This window comes from Panicum virgatum, chromosome 8K (assembly GCF_016808335.1).
Source record: "Panicum virgatum strain AP13 chromosome 8K, P.virgatum_v5, whole genome shotgun sequence".
NCBI classification, from domain to species: Eukaryota; Viridiplantae; Streptophyta; class Magnoliopsida; order Poales; family Poaceae; genus Panicum; species Panicum virgatum.
The window spans coordinates 26,868,066-26,883,631 of record NC_053143.1 but is presented as its reverse complement, the minus strand read 5'-3'; the positions used below and the strand labels follow the sequence as shown (position 1 = coordinate 26,883,631).

Here is a 15,566-nt window from a genome sequence, read left to right as displayed (position 1 = left end):
AATTCAAGGATAACAAGCTCATCAAATATAATTTGAAACACTTATTTTGAGATTTGGAATAATCTCATGGTCCGTTGATATTGTTTAGTCCATCGAAATATGTTGTAACACTTGTTGTCAATACATAAGTATTGTGAGTATCATATTGATGGATTTGATACTTGACAATATTTTGGGATTTCTTTATATTTGACAAGAATTTCATAGTTTCTTGTCATATATAGATTGTATGGGAATTATTCCAAAAAGGAATGATATATGCCTAGTGGACATTTGTCACAAACACTATAGTTACGGAAGCAAAATATTCCTGGTTCTTATGATAAGAAGAGGGAATAATTTTGGTCATCGCTGATGCGATGCATTGATAGTTTGTTCAATTCTTCCACTATCATTCTTCCAAAAGATATGGCATATAAGTAATGAGATGGATCTCATTTTGATTGTATTATACATACAACCATCCCGTACAACATGTTGCGTATACAAATTTTCACACGGTTGATTTATTCAATTTGAAAGGATCAACTTGGACATCCAAAGGGATGCGTGAGAAATTAATGGCAATTCATTTGGTCATAACTTTCCCAAAGTGTGGATACGATAAGTACCATAGGGAAACAGATTTTAAGATCCTCTTATCTTAAAATTAGGCTGACTTTATTAGATTCCTTGATCATATTCAAAAGAATATGTATGGGTCCGATACAAAAATTGTATGGACAGTTCAGGTATTTCATGGTTGTATAGATACATCTATAAAATGATCTAGAGTGTGTAAAGTTTACACACTCAGCCATGCATTTGGTAGATAATGCCTTTTGTTATGAGCATTATCCTGAATTTACTGAGCTTTTTGTACCTACAATGACGATTGTTTGGTATAACAAAAATTTAATTACATATCCAAAAGGATAAATTGGAATCTATAAGTATGACATTAAGTCATAACAGGACCACTATTAGTAAATTGCCATTGCCAACTTTGTGTTGAGTCAGGTAGACTTACACACTTCTGACTTATGATTAACTGCATATCCCTCATATGCATATAGTACGTGGAAATACATGAAGATTTTCTATTTACATAAGATTGAGTTACATTGTATACGTACCACTCTCACCACCGCAGCATACATTGATGGGTTCACACAGGAAATTGGGGATCAATTTGAGTTGTCAAATCTCCGTCGATTGTTCAGTATCTAGATCTTTTAGAGAGGATCTATTTACAACCCGTATGCTAGTTTTAGTATAAATGAGCTTTTCCAGACATTAGGAGGAGATTAATAGTACCATATAAAATGCCCGGAAAAATATTTGAATGCATAAAGCATTTCAAGCTTAGGATCACGTACTAAATTAACTGAACTTTAAGTTCAAAGAATTATTGATTTGTATAGTATTGCAAATAAACTGTCACATGCATTTACTAATCATTAATCTAATACAAGTATGTGCCAGAAAGAATAGTGGTATTAAGTAAAACCACTCAACTCCCAATTGAAAATAAGAGGGGGAGAAGTATGGCCATAAAGCAGGATTATTCATGCTAGCAATAGAAGACTTTTCTTCTAAAGTAGTAAATGCAACTTAACCTTTGGTTGAAAGAAACCTAGAGGACATTTTATGTCATGTGGATATTTATAATCCACAACTCGGCTCAGAGGTGCACCAAAATACTGATGTTGGGATATCGGAAAGCCTTGACTCTCGTTTAAGGAAGTCACGATGAGTCACTCAGGGTTTATTTTTAAGTTTTGATAACCGGCGAATTATATCATATAAAAGCTACATGAGTCGACTCGTACTTCTCTTAATAAATTGTATACATTATTTCAAGTTATACAGTTAATAAGACCATGGCAGAGTGCTTCGTCACTCTTACTGGAACTTGTCGAGTAAAGTTATACATACAGAGATAGTCTTACTTACCAGAAGAGAGGTGTTTGGTAGTAAAGCCAACATCTAGACGTACCTTTACTGTGGGTACAAAAGTGTTTCCATCCTAGAATGGATTGAGAACAATGAGGTGGTGAGATTAAAACAAGACTAGTAGCACAAGGGGTTTACGCAAAGCCCAGAGCATTGATTTTCAATGCAGGTTATTCTCCATAGTAAGTTATAAATTTCCGATACTAACTTTTGACTGGAAGTACAAAAACATCTATCTTTGCAGTTGATAGTTGATAAATATAGTGATTGCATATGATCACTTGATTTGGTATATTGTGAAACTTCCGAAAAGGAGTTTACATATGCAATACTTACCTATATATAAAACCGCAACATATACCGTATATTGCTTAAGTCAATATATGGTTTAAAGCAGTTAAGTTGATTTTGGTACAATCAACTTTGTATGTATTTATTGTATTGAAAGATACAAGATTGATTACACGTGATGCTCATTTCGGAGTCCTTGGTTGGATTTCCTAGTATTATATGATTGTCAATAATCTTGACATCATTGGTAATGAACACCTGTCCAGAACACATTGTAATCTAAAGACGGAGTTTAGAGATGGGAGATATGGTCTAAACCAAAATTTTATTTTGTGTTTAGGATCCAAGTATCTTCTCCCAGGTTTTTGTAGTAAAGCTACCTATATCCATATCATATTGAATGACTCAATATGAAAAGGAATCATATGGTGGTTCTACCTCATGATAGAGAAAGGTATGAGGAAGATTGTTTTATGCCATAGTGATTGAATTGAGATATTGGACATATGGTCCATTATCCCTGTGCTATTTATGCGCTAATACATAGATTGCAAAAGTTCTCGGACGGATATTGTCTTTGCAATAACTTGCTATCTAATAGCGGCGCTATTCTACCTAAGATTTGTAGATTGAAGTTAAGAATATCTTTGATATCTTAAAAATAGCACATACAGACTTGGTATAATCCATGATCCGATTACGTGGATATTATGATTCTTGTTATCTCTCTGATTAATAACTTATTGAAAACATCATATTACACTCTGTTCTTTGTATGAGTTTTTCCTTTTGGATTTCCCATATAAAGTTTTTAATGAGGCAATATCAACACGAGGTTATGTCCTATCATCCATTTTTCTGATTGAGGTTTTTGGTGGATGATATTGGAACATATGATACATTGTACTCTTTTCTTTATGTGAGTTTTTCCTGTTGATGTTTCTCATATAAAGTTTTTGATGAGTCAATGTTAATATAAAGTTATATGCTATATCATCTAGTTTTCCCCTTCGGTGTTTTTGGAAGATGATATATGAAGCATATTGACCATAGGGTCAAGGTGTTATTAGACTAAGACTTTGGGTTTATCTCAAGGGTCTACTAACATTGGTAATTGTATATTATGGTGTTTCTCCTTATTTTTCCCATTGGGTTTTAAAGAGTTTTGCCTAGTATACTAGAAATACTTTGGCTTTTCCCACAGAGTTTTCCAAAGATTCTCCTCACATTTTTCCTGAAAGGTTTTTGGGGGAGATATATTGTTTTGCATCTCCTGATTTTTCCTATAGGGTTTTTAAAGAGTTTTTTGATTGATTACAAGATCATAAGAAGATCAAATTGATTACAAGACCACAAGAAGATCAAATTAGTTACAAGACCACAAGAAGGACAAATTAATCAAGGGGGAGTGTTAGAAGAAAAATAGTTAATTAGTGATCAATTAGTGTAATATTTAGTTAATTCTGTAATTAGTGGATAATTCCGTCATCCCAAAAGAACATGTCCTTTGGAAAATATCTCTTGGTTTTATATATAAACACAATCAATCAATAGGAAAACCATCTATTCACTTTCATTTCACAATACACTGCAACGCATCGCGTCCCCTCTTCTGCTCTGCTCCGCTCTGCGCTAATAAATGCCTCGCCTCGTCACAACCACCCCCCCCCCCCCCCCCCCTTCCTCTCTGCCTACACACCCTGGCACAAGATGGCTTCCTGTTCCTCATCACCATGGCCACCCATCCCTCCCCTCCTCCTGCTCCTCTTCTTCCTCCTCGCCTCCCCCTCCTCCATCCTCGCTGCACCAGCAACCTCCTCCCAACAGGTACGTCTCCCTTCTTCACTATCTCTCTACATGATCCTCTCGTGCGTTTGGTTGGTTGGTTGGTAGCGCCCAACATTTTCTTGCTTCGTGTGTTCGACCTGCAGCAGGCTGAGAGCGCCGGCAATGCGACGGCGGCGTGGACGCCGCGGCTGCGTAAGACGTTCCTGGACGGCGGCGTGGAGCGGTGGCGCGGGCGGCGGCTGGTGGGGCGGTTCCAGGTGTGCGCGGTGTGCACCTGCTGCGGGGGCCCCCACGGGATGTGCATCCCGGCGCCCTGCTGCTACGCCATCAACTGCAACATCCCCAACCGCCCTTTCGGCGTCTGCTCCTTCACACCGCGCACTTGCAACTGCCTCAACTGCCACCTCTAGCCGGATCCTCCTCCAGGCTCGCCGATGGCGACCAAGAGACCGATGGATTCATGGTGAGGGATTCTGTCTGTTTGAGGTCTCAGCAGATTGGTAGTGGTGCTAGTAGTATATATACTCTCCTACATTGTAGCCATTCCATGACTCGTAAAGTAGCAAGTGTGGTGATGGTTGGGGTTCGTTCAGCCTTTTTGTGCGATTTGTTGGTCCAAACTTGAATTGAACTGTGGATATAGTCGAATCACTAGCATCTTTCTTTTGCTTTGCCTCGCGGTAGTGATGAGCTCTGTTTGTTCTTGCCTTCTTGGAATTCGTCAGTGGTGGTACAATAAGGAAGAAGGACAAACATGTGCGGTGCTGATTTCCAGTGAATTTATATTAGGAGAAATTTGGACACATTTGTGGATTATTGAGTTAGTAAAGATGAATGATTTCTTCTGGTATCTAGATGGTTTCCCAATTTCGACACAATTCCACGATGGATTTTTTTTTCTTATTTTTTTGCGTCATGGATTGCCAATTTTAACTCCTACGCGTTTTCTCTGGCCATGATTTTAATTGCTGTGGTTGTACGTTACAGAGGCAGAGAGACTCTTTATCATGTGGTTGGTGCGGGGATGCAGTTTGTGTGTTATAGAGATGACCATCAGCTTATGTCACTGCAGTTAATCTGATTTCTTGAGTTCAACCACAAGATTTAATGAAGATAAACATTCAGGTGTTTTAATAAGCAATACCTCGCAAAAAAAGATACTGTTATGGTGTTTTAACTTACTCACACAACTTAGCGAAAAATAACGTCAGCTTGTTGCTTTTATTTTGAACTTGAAACCTGATACTTTTTATCATAAATAAGAAAGTTTGGCATGCATGTCTGTGATGTTGCATAAAAGTGGCATAACATGCCTCTGTTCTTGTTTTGTCGTCCTTAGATTCCTGTACCTATAATAAGCCTGATCTGTTCTTCAACGGAAGTCAATGGTGTGGTTGCTTACTGTCTGTTTTACACTCTTGTTTTCGTCTCAAGCCCTTGTCTCAGTTGACGATACGTTCATACTTTCATGGCGTTGTCGTTGACACACGTCCTGAGCTAGGTTTCTGTCCTACTCGCCTCTTCCGTTTCAGCTTGCCAGTTGCTTGCATGTGCCTGCTGCCTTGATTGAAGGGTGGTGGTGTATTACAGTGGCCACATTTGAGTCACTGTCTTCCCTCTGCATTTTCCTCTCCATGTTACTTATTCCGGTTACAAACTCAATACCTTTTATTTGCACTATTTGCTCCATGCTACTACTAATAATATTCCCCGAATATGTTTATTAATTAGGATATTGAGAGATGGTCCCCAATGATATTGCAATGGAATATCTAAATTATATTATTTTACTTAAAGGGGTATATGCTATGGAAGTTTTTTACAATGAACCAGCTCGTCGACCTTGTATTATTGATATGTAAGAAATGTTTAACTAGTAATCATTAACGTTAAAAATATTGCACTTAGTATATATTCTAAATGTATTTTTTTGAGATCCATGCAACACTCTACAACCACATCTTTTTCAGCTAGCTCAAGTATCTTGTGTGGTAGAGCTCCTATTTTTGATTCACAGTACAAAGTGATAGGTGATTATGTGGTTGAAAGTGATTTTCTTGGATAGACTCTAAAGTTAGTATGTTTTGGGATATGAATAAGGAGAAGATAGTTATTTATTAAGCTCCCTGCATCTTAGACATTTCAGATAACCGCATTACAGAATCGACCTAGGAGTGATTCTTTGTAAAAATATTGTTTGGCAAACCTTCGCCATAATCATCGTGCCCTTGGCTTCTCATTGAGAATTAGATGCCGGCGATGCATGGTTGACAGTTTTAGAGGGTCTTTTCCAAAAAAAAAAAGTTTCAGAGAGTTTCTGTTTTCTTTTGAGGACCACAACCATTTCTCGACAGGGGAAATTCATCGAGACTAAGGAAATGCGCATTGCTTGCCGACACACAACAGGAACTGCAAAATGGAATTGAGTTGGACACAAACGAAGAAAGACTGGCACAACTATTGGACATCGATCGCTTATTTAATTTGCAGCCACAGCCCTGCCCATATACAAGACATTGCTGATCTCCTTCACTTTTTCCACACACATGACATGGACATGCCAATGCCAATGCCATCGCTCTTAGGGTGGCAGCAATCTGATTGTCTCAGTCCTGCTTCGACTGCAGCTGCCGTCCAGGTAAAGAAGAACGCCATTGGCACTGTCTTCTGGTGCAGCGTCCTAGCGGTTCATGGTCACGAACTCACGACCAGCTCGACATGCATCTTTGGCGCTAGCCTGCCCACATGCCTCCCGCAGGCGTAGGACGTACTCCTTGGTGGAGACCATGGCCATCTGGTTGTGTTGTCCACACACCACGATCCGTCACATGCCAACCTCCAAATGATGTACGCGGCGTCATTTGTCCACGAACAGAGAAGCAGATGCTATTTTCGAATTGACTGATTTGTCGACCGATCCGAGCCTAGCGTACAATCTTGGATGCCCTTTGTGATTCCTTGATTCTAGGCATCCGAAGAATCACCCTTAGGCTCGTTTATAGGGCATCGAAACCGAACGACTCCAGGTTCTACGAAATCTTAAGCACCATAGCAGAAACCAATACCTGAAGTGATCGAACTACATAGAAACTGATAAAGCCAAAAAAATATAGTTCCCCTCTCTCTCTATGGAACAGAAGCCACAGTATCTGTTTGGCAGGGCTTTTGCAATGGCTCCAACTTCGGCTCTTGCAAAAGCCCTACTAAACATTTTGTATAAGAAGTCGTGTTTTATTGAATTTTATTGAAAAAAGAGGAGCCAGAGTTATTTTGGAGAAACTACAATTCACGGCTTCTCCAAAATTGTGGTTCCTTCAAAACGGCTCCATATGAGCCCCTATGGAGGAGCCCTACTAAAACAACCTCTAAATTGGGCTTACTATGGTCCATGGTGATCCCTACCGCTAATATTTAGCTCTCTTAATTTTCTAGATGCTGAATATGACTAAGTATAAACTAATTGTGCACATAATTTTTAATCCATTCAAACGGGATGTATACAGTATACTACGTGGGAACACGATTTGGGGTTTCGGCCTAGCAGCAAGCCAAGGCCAGCAGGCAGACTTGAGCAGGTCGTTGTTGTCTCGCCAACCAGGAGCGTGAGATAGGGGTGGTTGGGGGTTGCATGAGATGAAATGAGATGGTGGTGGCGGGGGCGGCATCCCCGCCGCATTGAAGCACGCCATTGATGTTTTGCTTGCGCAGGGCAGGGCATCAATCATCCATCCGTCCATGTATACCAAGGGGACCATCGCCGAGGCTGCCTGGCCGGCCGGCTGCCCATTTATGTGAGACAGCGGGCTGCTGCCCTGCCCTCCTCGCTCCTCCGTCAGCACCAGCCGGCTTTAATGCACCCACCACGGATCCTTTTGACTTCGGGCAATTCTGATGCCTCCTTTTTTACTACACAGAAAGAATTTGACATTTTGATACGGGACCAATGATTTTTAAAAAAAAAATGATCCGGAGACTGCGGATATCCAGTGAATTTCATTCCATTGTGACTAGCCAACACGTGAGCGAAAGATTTCTGTTTCACGGATAAACCCCGTCCAAATCATTTCCAAACCCGAGTGGTAGTATTATAGTATCATAGTCCTGGGACCAACAGGCAGCAGTAGGTCGTCACCATCTCGCACCGATTTAGAGCATGGTTAATAATACGGACGTAGCTATATTACGGCCGGCCGTAATATAGACCGTCAGTACGGCCGCTTCCATTTAAGGAGACAAAACCTGTATTGCTAGTTTTCTTTTTTTGGCATCACAATTTTTTATCATATCCCTAGTTATTGTTTAGTGCCCACTAAACAAGGTCCTAGCTCACATCTGGTCCGCATCGAGTAGAAATGGCATTAAATATTGCCTTTTAGATGTATTTATGGTATAAAAAACTGCTGATCAAAAGTTTTCTTTGCACATGTACTCTGTAGCATTCTGTTGCTGGTAATTCATTCAAATCAACCGATACAATAAAGCAAATTTGAAGAACCTCATAACCAAAGTTTATATAAATTCAGCCATTTGGGGCAATTTGGCAATACAATCACATTAGAACATGGACAAAAGCATTTACAACCGGGACTAACACTAGGGCCACCAATTCATCTCCTCCAGGTTAGGTAGTAACAGAGCTAGATCTGGAATCTATCTGCCCAGTTAACTTGTCATGACACTGTTGATCTCGAACACAGACTTCGTTCCGGTACAACAAGTCGATTTTTTCCTATACTATTTTGTCAACTATTGTGAGGAAGATTCAGGCTAGAACTGCCTGGCGGGCTTGCAGCCGCTGCCTTCTGTGGTTTACTTCTTAAGAAATTCTTTGTGTACAGTGCTCCGAATACAATTGCCTGGTAATAGAGAAAGTTATTCATCACTGAAACAGAACAATGTAAGATGATTGGTGAGACACAAGATAGATGACTCACTGCACCAAGCCACTACATCCAGCTGAGAGGATGTACAAACCAGCCGCAGGACAGCAATATGCTCACCAGCTACAACATGTATGGACAACTATTGTTAGAACAAACAAAAAGTTAAATAATAGGAATATGCAAGAATACCACACTGATGAGATCAATACCTACCTGTCTAGTTGTCATTATGATAGCAAATGTGAGAGTCTCAAATGTTCGAATGGTGTAGGATATGAAGAACTGACTAGCCAGGCAACCTGGAATAATACAGAATGTAAATCCCAGAGTAAAAGGATAAGTTGTCTTTGGTATTCAAACAAAAAAACAGCATAGTTTTCTATGTGGGTGTGGGAGAGGAAAGTTCAAAAAATTGACACTATTTTGCTGATACATTTTTCCACAGCATTGGAAATTTCACGATGTCTATCCATCAATTTATTTCATCTCCATTCACCATGCTAACTCCATTACATCTATCCATCTATACTCAATTGGATTTACCTTCACATGGTCACTTGGAAAGGAGGAGCAAACAATAGTGCAGAATTACAAATAAAGAGGTAAGCCTTACACTGGATAGGATTACGACGTCAGAGAAGCAATCTGATGACAAAACATAAAGTCCACAGCTGGAATCAGATGATTATGGAGTATCAGATCTGTAAAAAGAAAGTAACAGAGATGTATAAACACAATCATCACAACTGTTAACATCTACTGAACTACTGATATATTTTAACAAAACATTGTTAGAATAATTGGATGAACAGAACTGCTAATCAAATTCCAGCATGTTAGTACAGGTCATCAAGCAATTACCAGTTAAACTAAGAAGACATGAGCACATTGTCGTGTAGAATATTTGGTTGTGTATTTCCATGTCATACACTTTGAAGAGTTTATCTATAAACGTCCTTGTGAACCAATCAAAACTACACATCCAGGAAACAAAAACATGGATCAAATTAGCAGCCTGAGTGTCAAAGGTGGCATAAGAAAGCAGCAAACCAGTGAGTTTTACAAGCCAGTAGTGCTATGTACAATCTGTATCTGTAATGCAAGTCAATTTATATCTGGTTGTTTTATAAGCCTGAGTTTTATTCCAATTAAGCATTTTAGATGTCCATTCCAAGTAGTTTACTGCCTAATGAATTATATTGATTTGTATAATCTAAAATCATAATATGTCCTTATTCCCTCCCATATTGCCTAGGTGGGAACCGTATTTTTGCATAACAAAGTACATTGTTTTACCTAGTCATAACTATAAAAATTGCATAATCAGAACCATGTTATTGCCTATTGAACTATATTATTTTGGACAAAGATATAGAAAAACGGTGGACTTGTTACCCGCACCACCAAGATCAAAAACACACTAACAGAAGTGTTATGATTAGGTTCAGCTGTACTTCATGCAGAGATAATGTTTTTCACAAATATTTACTACATATCTTTAGTGATGAAATTTTCAGACAAAACAATGCTAGACTAATAATGCACAATCTCCTTGAGTCCTTGTCGATTTAGCATAGGCAACCTACAAATAAATTCCAGTAAACCAAATGTTTAATCAATAAAATATGTTATTGTCTAATAAATACAATATTACTGCCAATACAGGATTACTAAATTGGTACTGAATAATCACTAAACTGCTTAGCTCAACTTAAATGCTAGACATGATATATATGAACATGAACAATCAGCAGGAAGTGAAGTGGTCTAATATGTGATCTAAGGGGTTGAATGCTTAAGCAAAGAGGAAGAAGTGCGAGGATTTGCAAGTCAATTATGTCGCACTGCTCCAAAAATGTATCGGGAAAATAAGCAAGGAACTTTTGATTCCGAAAAAGGCAATTGCCTATTCATCTATTGGAACCTAGTCTATTTGTCCAGTGATTGTAATGATGTAAAAGATTTGGTTCCAGGAAAAATGAGAGTCCATTAGTTGTTACATGAGATGTATGAAAATGTTAAAGAAATTGCTTGAACTGAACATTTAAAATGCTTTCCGAATAGTATTTAAATGCCTACTTAATTTTATTGAAATGCTTCTAATAATGCTAGTAGAAAAGTTTGTGGGTCGCAAGCATCCAACATGTAGTTTTGCACTTGCTTAGTCAAGCCCCTACAATAGGTTCATTTTTCTCCACCAACGCATAATAGGAGTCTAAAATGAATTGGTTTAAAATGGAATAAATATAGATGCAATTGCTTTGTCATTTTTTAGATATTTTTTACAAATATAGTGTTAATTTCAACTAGGAAAAATCAAATATAGTACCATACCTAGAAACATAAAAAACACATAGTGCAGAGGGCTGTGGGGATAGTCTGTTGCCTCATGAGACTACAAATGCAAAAAAAAAATGATGAGGAAAGCTCACCTAGAATTCCGGCCAAAACAGTACCTCCAACTGATCCCAGCGTATGTGCTTTGGTGCTACTTACAGAAGGCAACTAATAAACAAAATAAATTATGAGGAATTCCAACAAAATTGCTTTAATGAAGTGTATTGTTATGCCTCGTAGAATAATATTGTTGCTTATTGGGAACCATTATTATTGCCTCTATGGAACAATTTTATTGGGAACAATTTCTCCAATATTATTACCTAATTTAGAGCCAAGTTATTGGCCAATGAAAAATGGAATGGAAAGATATTCATTGTTCTTCAATTACAACAACAACAACAACAACAACAACAACATAGCCTTTTTCCCCAAGCAAGTTGGGGTAGGCTAGAGATGAAACCCGAAAGAAATAAGTTCAAGGTTCAGGCACATTAATAGCTAGTCTCCAAGCGCTCCTATCCAAAGCTATCTCTTTAGAGATGTTCCAATCCTTAAGGTCTCTCTTAACCGACTCAACCCACGTCAGTTTAGGTCTACCTCTACCCCTCTTTACATTATCGACTAGCTCAAGGACCCCATTACGCACCGGCGCCTCAGGAGGCCTTCGTTGGACATGTCCAAACCATCTCAGCCGATGCTGAGTAAGTTTCTCCTCAATTGGTGCCACCCCGACCCTATCCCGAATAACTTCGTTCCGGACTCTATCCCTCCTTGTGTGCCCGCAAAACCACCGCAACATCCGCATCTCTGCTACACTCAGTTGCTGCACATGTCGCCTTTTTGTAGGCCAACATTCAGCACCGTATAACATCGCCGGACGAATTGCTGTCCTATAGAATTTGCCTTTTAGCTTTTGTGGCACCCTCTTGTCACAAAGGATGCCAGAAGCTTGCCGCCATTTCAACCAGCCAGCTGAAATTCTATGCCTAACATCTTCATCAATGTCGCCATCCTTTTGTAGCACCGATCCTAAATACCGAAACGTATCCTTCTGGACCACCACTTGCCCATCTAGACTAACGTCTCCCCCCTCATGCCTAGTCGCGCTGAAATCGCACATCATGTACTCGGTCTTGGTCCTACTAAGTCTGAACCCTTTCGACTCTAACGTGCGTCTCCACAGCTCTAACTTCCTATTAACCCCTGCCCTACTCTCGTCAACTAGCACCACATCATCAGCAAAGAGCATACACCAAGGGATCTCACCTTGTATATCCCTTGTGACCTCATCCATCACTAAAGCAAATAAATAAGGGCTCAATGCTGACCCCTGATGTAGGCCTATGTTAATAGGAAAGTCAGTGGTGTTGCCAATTCATTGTTCTTCAATTGTTCTGAACAAATTCAAGCTGCAGTTGCATGCATCTACAGAATACCAGTAAAAAGCTACTTGATAGATCAAATGAGATGAACAAAAACCATATGTGCTAAAACTCATGTTATTGAATAAACTAAACAACTATTCAGTTCACAGGCCAAAAGCAAGCAAGCCATGATTAAACAATGTAACCAGCAGTTGCATCACTATAGCATGAAAATGACATCTTGAAACCTTATTGATTGCTTAGCTGCTTCCTTGCCCAAGCTGATGAAGCAAGCAAGCCATGATTAAACAATGAAACCAGCAGATGGCAAAATCGAAGAAACAAGGCAGAGGGATGGATTCACCTTATTGTGCACCCCTCTTTAGGGCTCTCCAATTTCCACTACCCTTTGCATCAAAAATCATAGCCTGCTGATCTTTAGATATGTATTCATATAACTTCACAAGTCTAGCAGGGAATGCCCTGTATCTAATGTTCTGCACACATTTGGACAACAAAAAAAATACATAGGGCACTCAGGAAAAAAATGCCTAATAAGATGCATGAATTTGCTCTGCTAAAAAAGAATTATTGCCTAACTGTGACTTGGGGCTATTGCATGAAAAAAGGGGGGGAGAGGAGAACATACTGCATTGGATGATGCTGCACGGGCATGTCACTGCTTCTGTGCTCTTGGGATTATAATTAGTGTGTGTTTCATAGAGACAAAAACTGCACATTACACAAATGAAGAAGTAAAATAATGGTGCTGGTGGTGCTGTTAACAAATGAATAAGCAAGTAATGGTAATAATGGTGCTGGTGATGGTGTTAACAAATGAATAAGCAAGTAATCGTGCTGGTGGTGGTGCTGTGTGGGAGTCAATTAAAAACCTTGATCCATAGCGGGGAAATGTGCATAGCAGGACAAGGTGTGCGCTTATGCAAAATAAAACTATACATGTTCAGATAAGTGATGGCGCTGACAGTGGTGCTGTGTTCAGATAATTAAATCTGAATATGTTCATAAAAGTAAGCATGTATATAGACCACCAATTACAATGTTCAGCAAAAAAACCTTAACTTAATTGAAAAAAGCTAATAACTAGACATGTTCAGATTTAATTATCTGAAAAGAATACACAAATTTAGTAGTTCGGAAGCATCAGCAGATTCAGATTTAATTATATAACTTGTGAGACAAAAAAAGCTAAAAATCACAGAGCCATAGCAGTTCGGAAGCATCAGCAGGAACGCAGCAACATATTCTCATTTTCTCAGAGCTATAATAGTTCAGTTTTTGTCTTCTTTAATGAGCAACGACAGCAACCTGATGCTTACTTGTTGTTGGATTTACTTGTTTGAATTAGCCAATATTTAATCCATTCATTTGCCTGACCTTTCACGAGCTAGTGCTCTAAGTTTTTCAATCCGACCTTTCTAGCTAATTCTTGTATGCTTGTTCGTGCTGATTGGCTAGTTCACAGTAGGAGCACACATCACAGTCTGACATCAGCAGCATGCTTGAAAATTTGATTTGGTCAGGATGGGGGGCATTGAGTTGACTCACCAAGTGAAAATTTTCCCCTGATCCGGTGTGAGCCTTCCCCTTGAGAGCAGGACTTCAACTCCACAAAACTGAAAAAATCAGACCCCAAAACACATCACAGATGAGAGAACTCAAACGGAATCCAGTGTGGAAGCACTGGGAGACTGGGGAAATCGTTCACCTGTTTCAGACTTGAGATACCGCCAAACCCTCAGGGTGATTTGCAGTTCCAGTCGATCACGGACCCCTGTAGATGTGCTTGCCGATGAGCTCCACCAAACCAAAAACAAACCAAAAGGATTAGATGCAGGGGGAGGGGGCGCATGGATTTGGGGGTTGGTTGGGGGGTGGACGGGGCATGACCTCACCTACACCGATCTGCAAAATTCCCGCCCGTCCCCCTCGATTTCAAATGACCTCGATGATAACCATCACCAAAAAACAACCCCAAAATCAAATCGCTGCATGCGTGATGGGGATAATCAGATGCAGCAAAATGGGGGAAAACAACCGAAAAGGATAGGATCACCTCAGCGTGAGAAAGCCTCGAGAAATCAAACACTCCTGTGGACGAGAGACGTGGACTCGAGAGGGTGGTGCGCGGGTCATGTACTCACCTACACTGATCTGCACTTCCCTGCCAAAACTTGATTCTAAATGACCTCAACGAGGGGAGCATATGCAGCAAAAATCAAAAGAATGAACCCTAGAGGGAGTAGATGCAGTAAACGGGGCGGAAAAAAAGGGCGACCACCAACCTGGATAGATTTGCGGTTTGATCCCACTCGGAGATGCTCTCGCGAGAGCCCAAATTCGCCCGCAGATGGTGGTGGATTGGAGCAAATGCCCCTTTGGCGGATGAGAGAGGAACCCTAGAGAGAGGGGATGAGCAGAAGAAATGACGGAGACGAAATGAAGGAGACGAAAGGGGACGAGGAGAGGAAATGAACAGGTGGGCAATCGATGCTTTGAATAAAAAATCTCGGCTGCTACTGATACGTGGGTCCACCAAATCAGACGAGCGTGGGTGCGGCAGATGCACCCTGCCGTGCGACCGGACTAGATTACGGCCGATTGTAACGAAGTCTTTACCTAATAATACAGCCAACTATTAGCTGTAAAGATTGTTATAGCCCACCTCTCAGTCAACATATAATAGTTTAATCTTTCATCATTAATATAAAGCCCACATGTCCCTCTCATAAGGTCTTTTGGTTCTTGTGGCTAAGCTGGCTGCAAGCATGCAGCCCACCTCTCCTCTCTCTCCTTTTCTCTCTCCTCCACCTTAGCATTTAGCTTTCTTGCAGCCTGTTATAATAGTTGCTCTTACATGGCGAAGATCCACTGGTTTGCATTATCGCAGCACAAGTCACCAGTCAGTCAATCCACAAGATTAGGCCTCTTTATCAGCAAGGGC

General features: G+C 40.1%; 1 protein-coding gene and 1 long non-coding RNA gene across 28 annotated transcripts; one reads left to right on the top strand and one right to left on the bottom strand.

Annotated features, from left to right (window-relative positions):
* The first annotated feature begins 3,894 nt into the window (after positions 1-3,894).
* LOC120644313 lies at positions 3,895-4,864 on the top strand. 2 transcript variants are annotated; one of them, XM_039920919.1, is made up of 2 exons: positions 3,895-4,053; positions 4,161-4,864. In XM_039920919.1, exons 1-2 carry the CDS (start codon positions 3,937-3,939, stop codon positions 4,422-4,424), a joined length of 381 nt encoding a protein of 126 aa, XP_039776853.1. In that variant the 5' UTR covers positions 3,895-3,936; the 3' UTR covers positions 4,425-4,864. The 2 variants fall into 2 exon arrangements, with proteins under 2 accessions (XP_039776853.1, XP_039776852.1); XM_039920918.1 differs by having other exon boundaries at positions 4,158-4,864.
* Positions 4,865-8,490: 3,626 nt separating this feature from the next.
* Positions 8,491-15,114, bottom strand: LOC120644312. 26 transcript variants are annotated; one of them, XR_005663596.1, is made up of 13 exons: positions 14,908-15,114; positions 14,679-14,786; positions 14,518-14,610; positions 14,331-14,419; positions 14,171-14,238; positions 13,251-13,333; positions 12,966-13,098; positions 11,330-11,402; positions 9,759-10,479; positions 9,511-9,598; positions 9,111-9,196; positions 8,949-9,017; positions 8,491-8,870 (listed from the first exon to the last, which is right to left on the bottom strand). It is a non-coding gene; the product is annotated as an uncharacterized LOC120644312 (long non-coding RNA). The 26 variants fall into 26 exon arrangements; XR_005663617.1 differs by having other exon boundaries at positions 9,759-9,871; positions 14,331-14,396; positions 14,679-14,776; positions 14,908-15,110; XR_005663604.1 differs by having other exon boundaries at positions 9,759-9,871; positions 14,679-14,802; positions 14,908-15,109.
* Between the last annotated feature and the right edge of the window lie 452 nt (positions 15,115-15,566).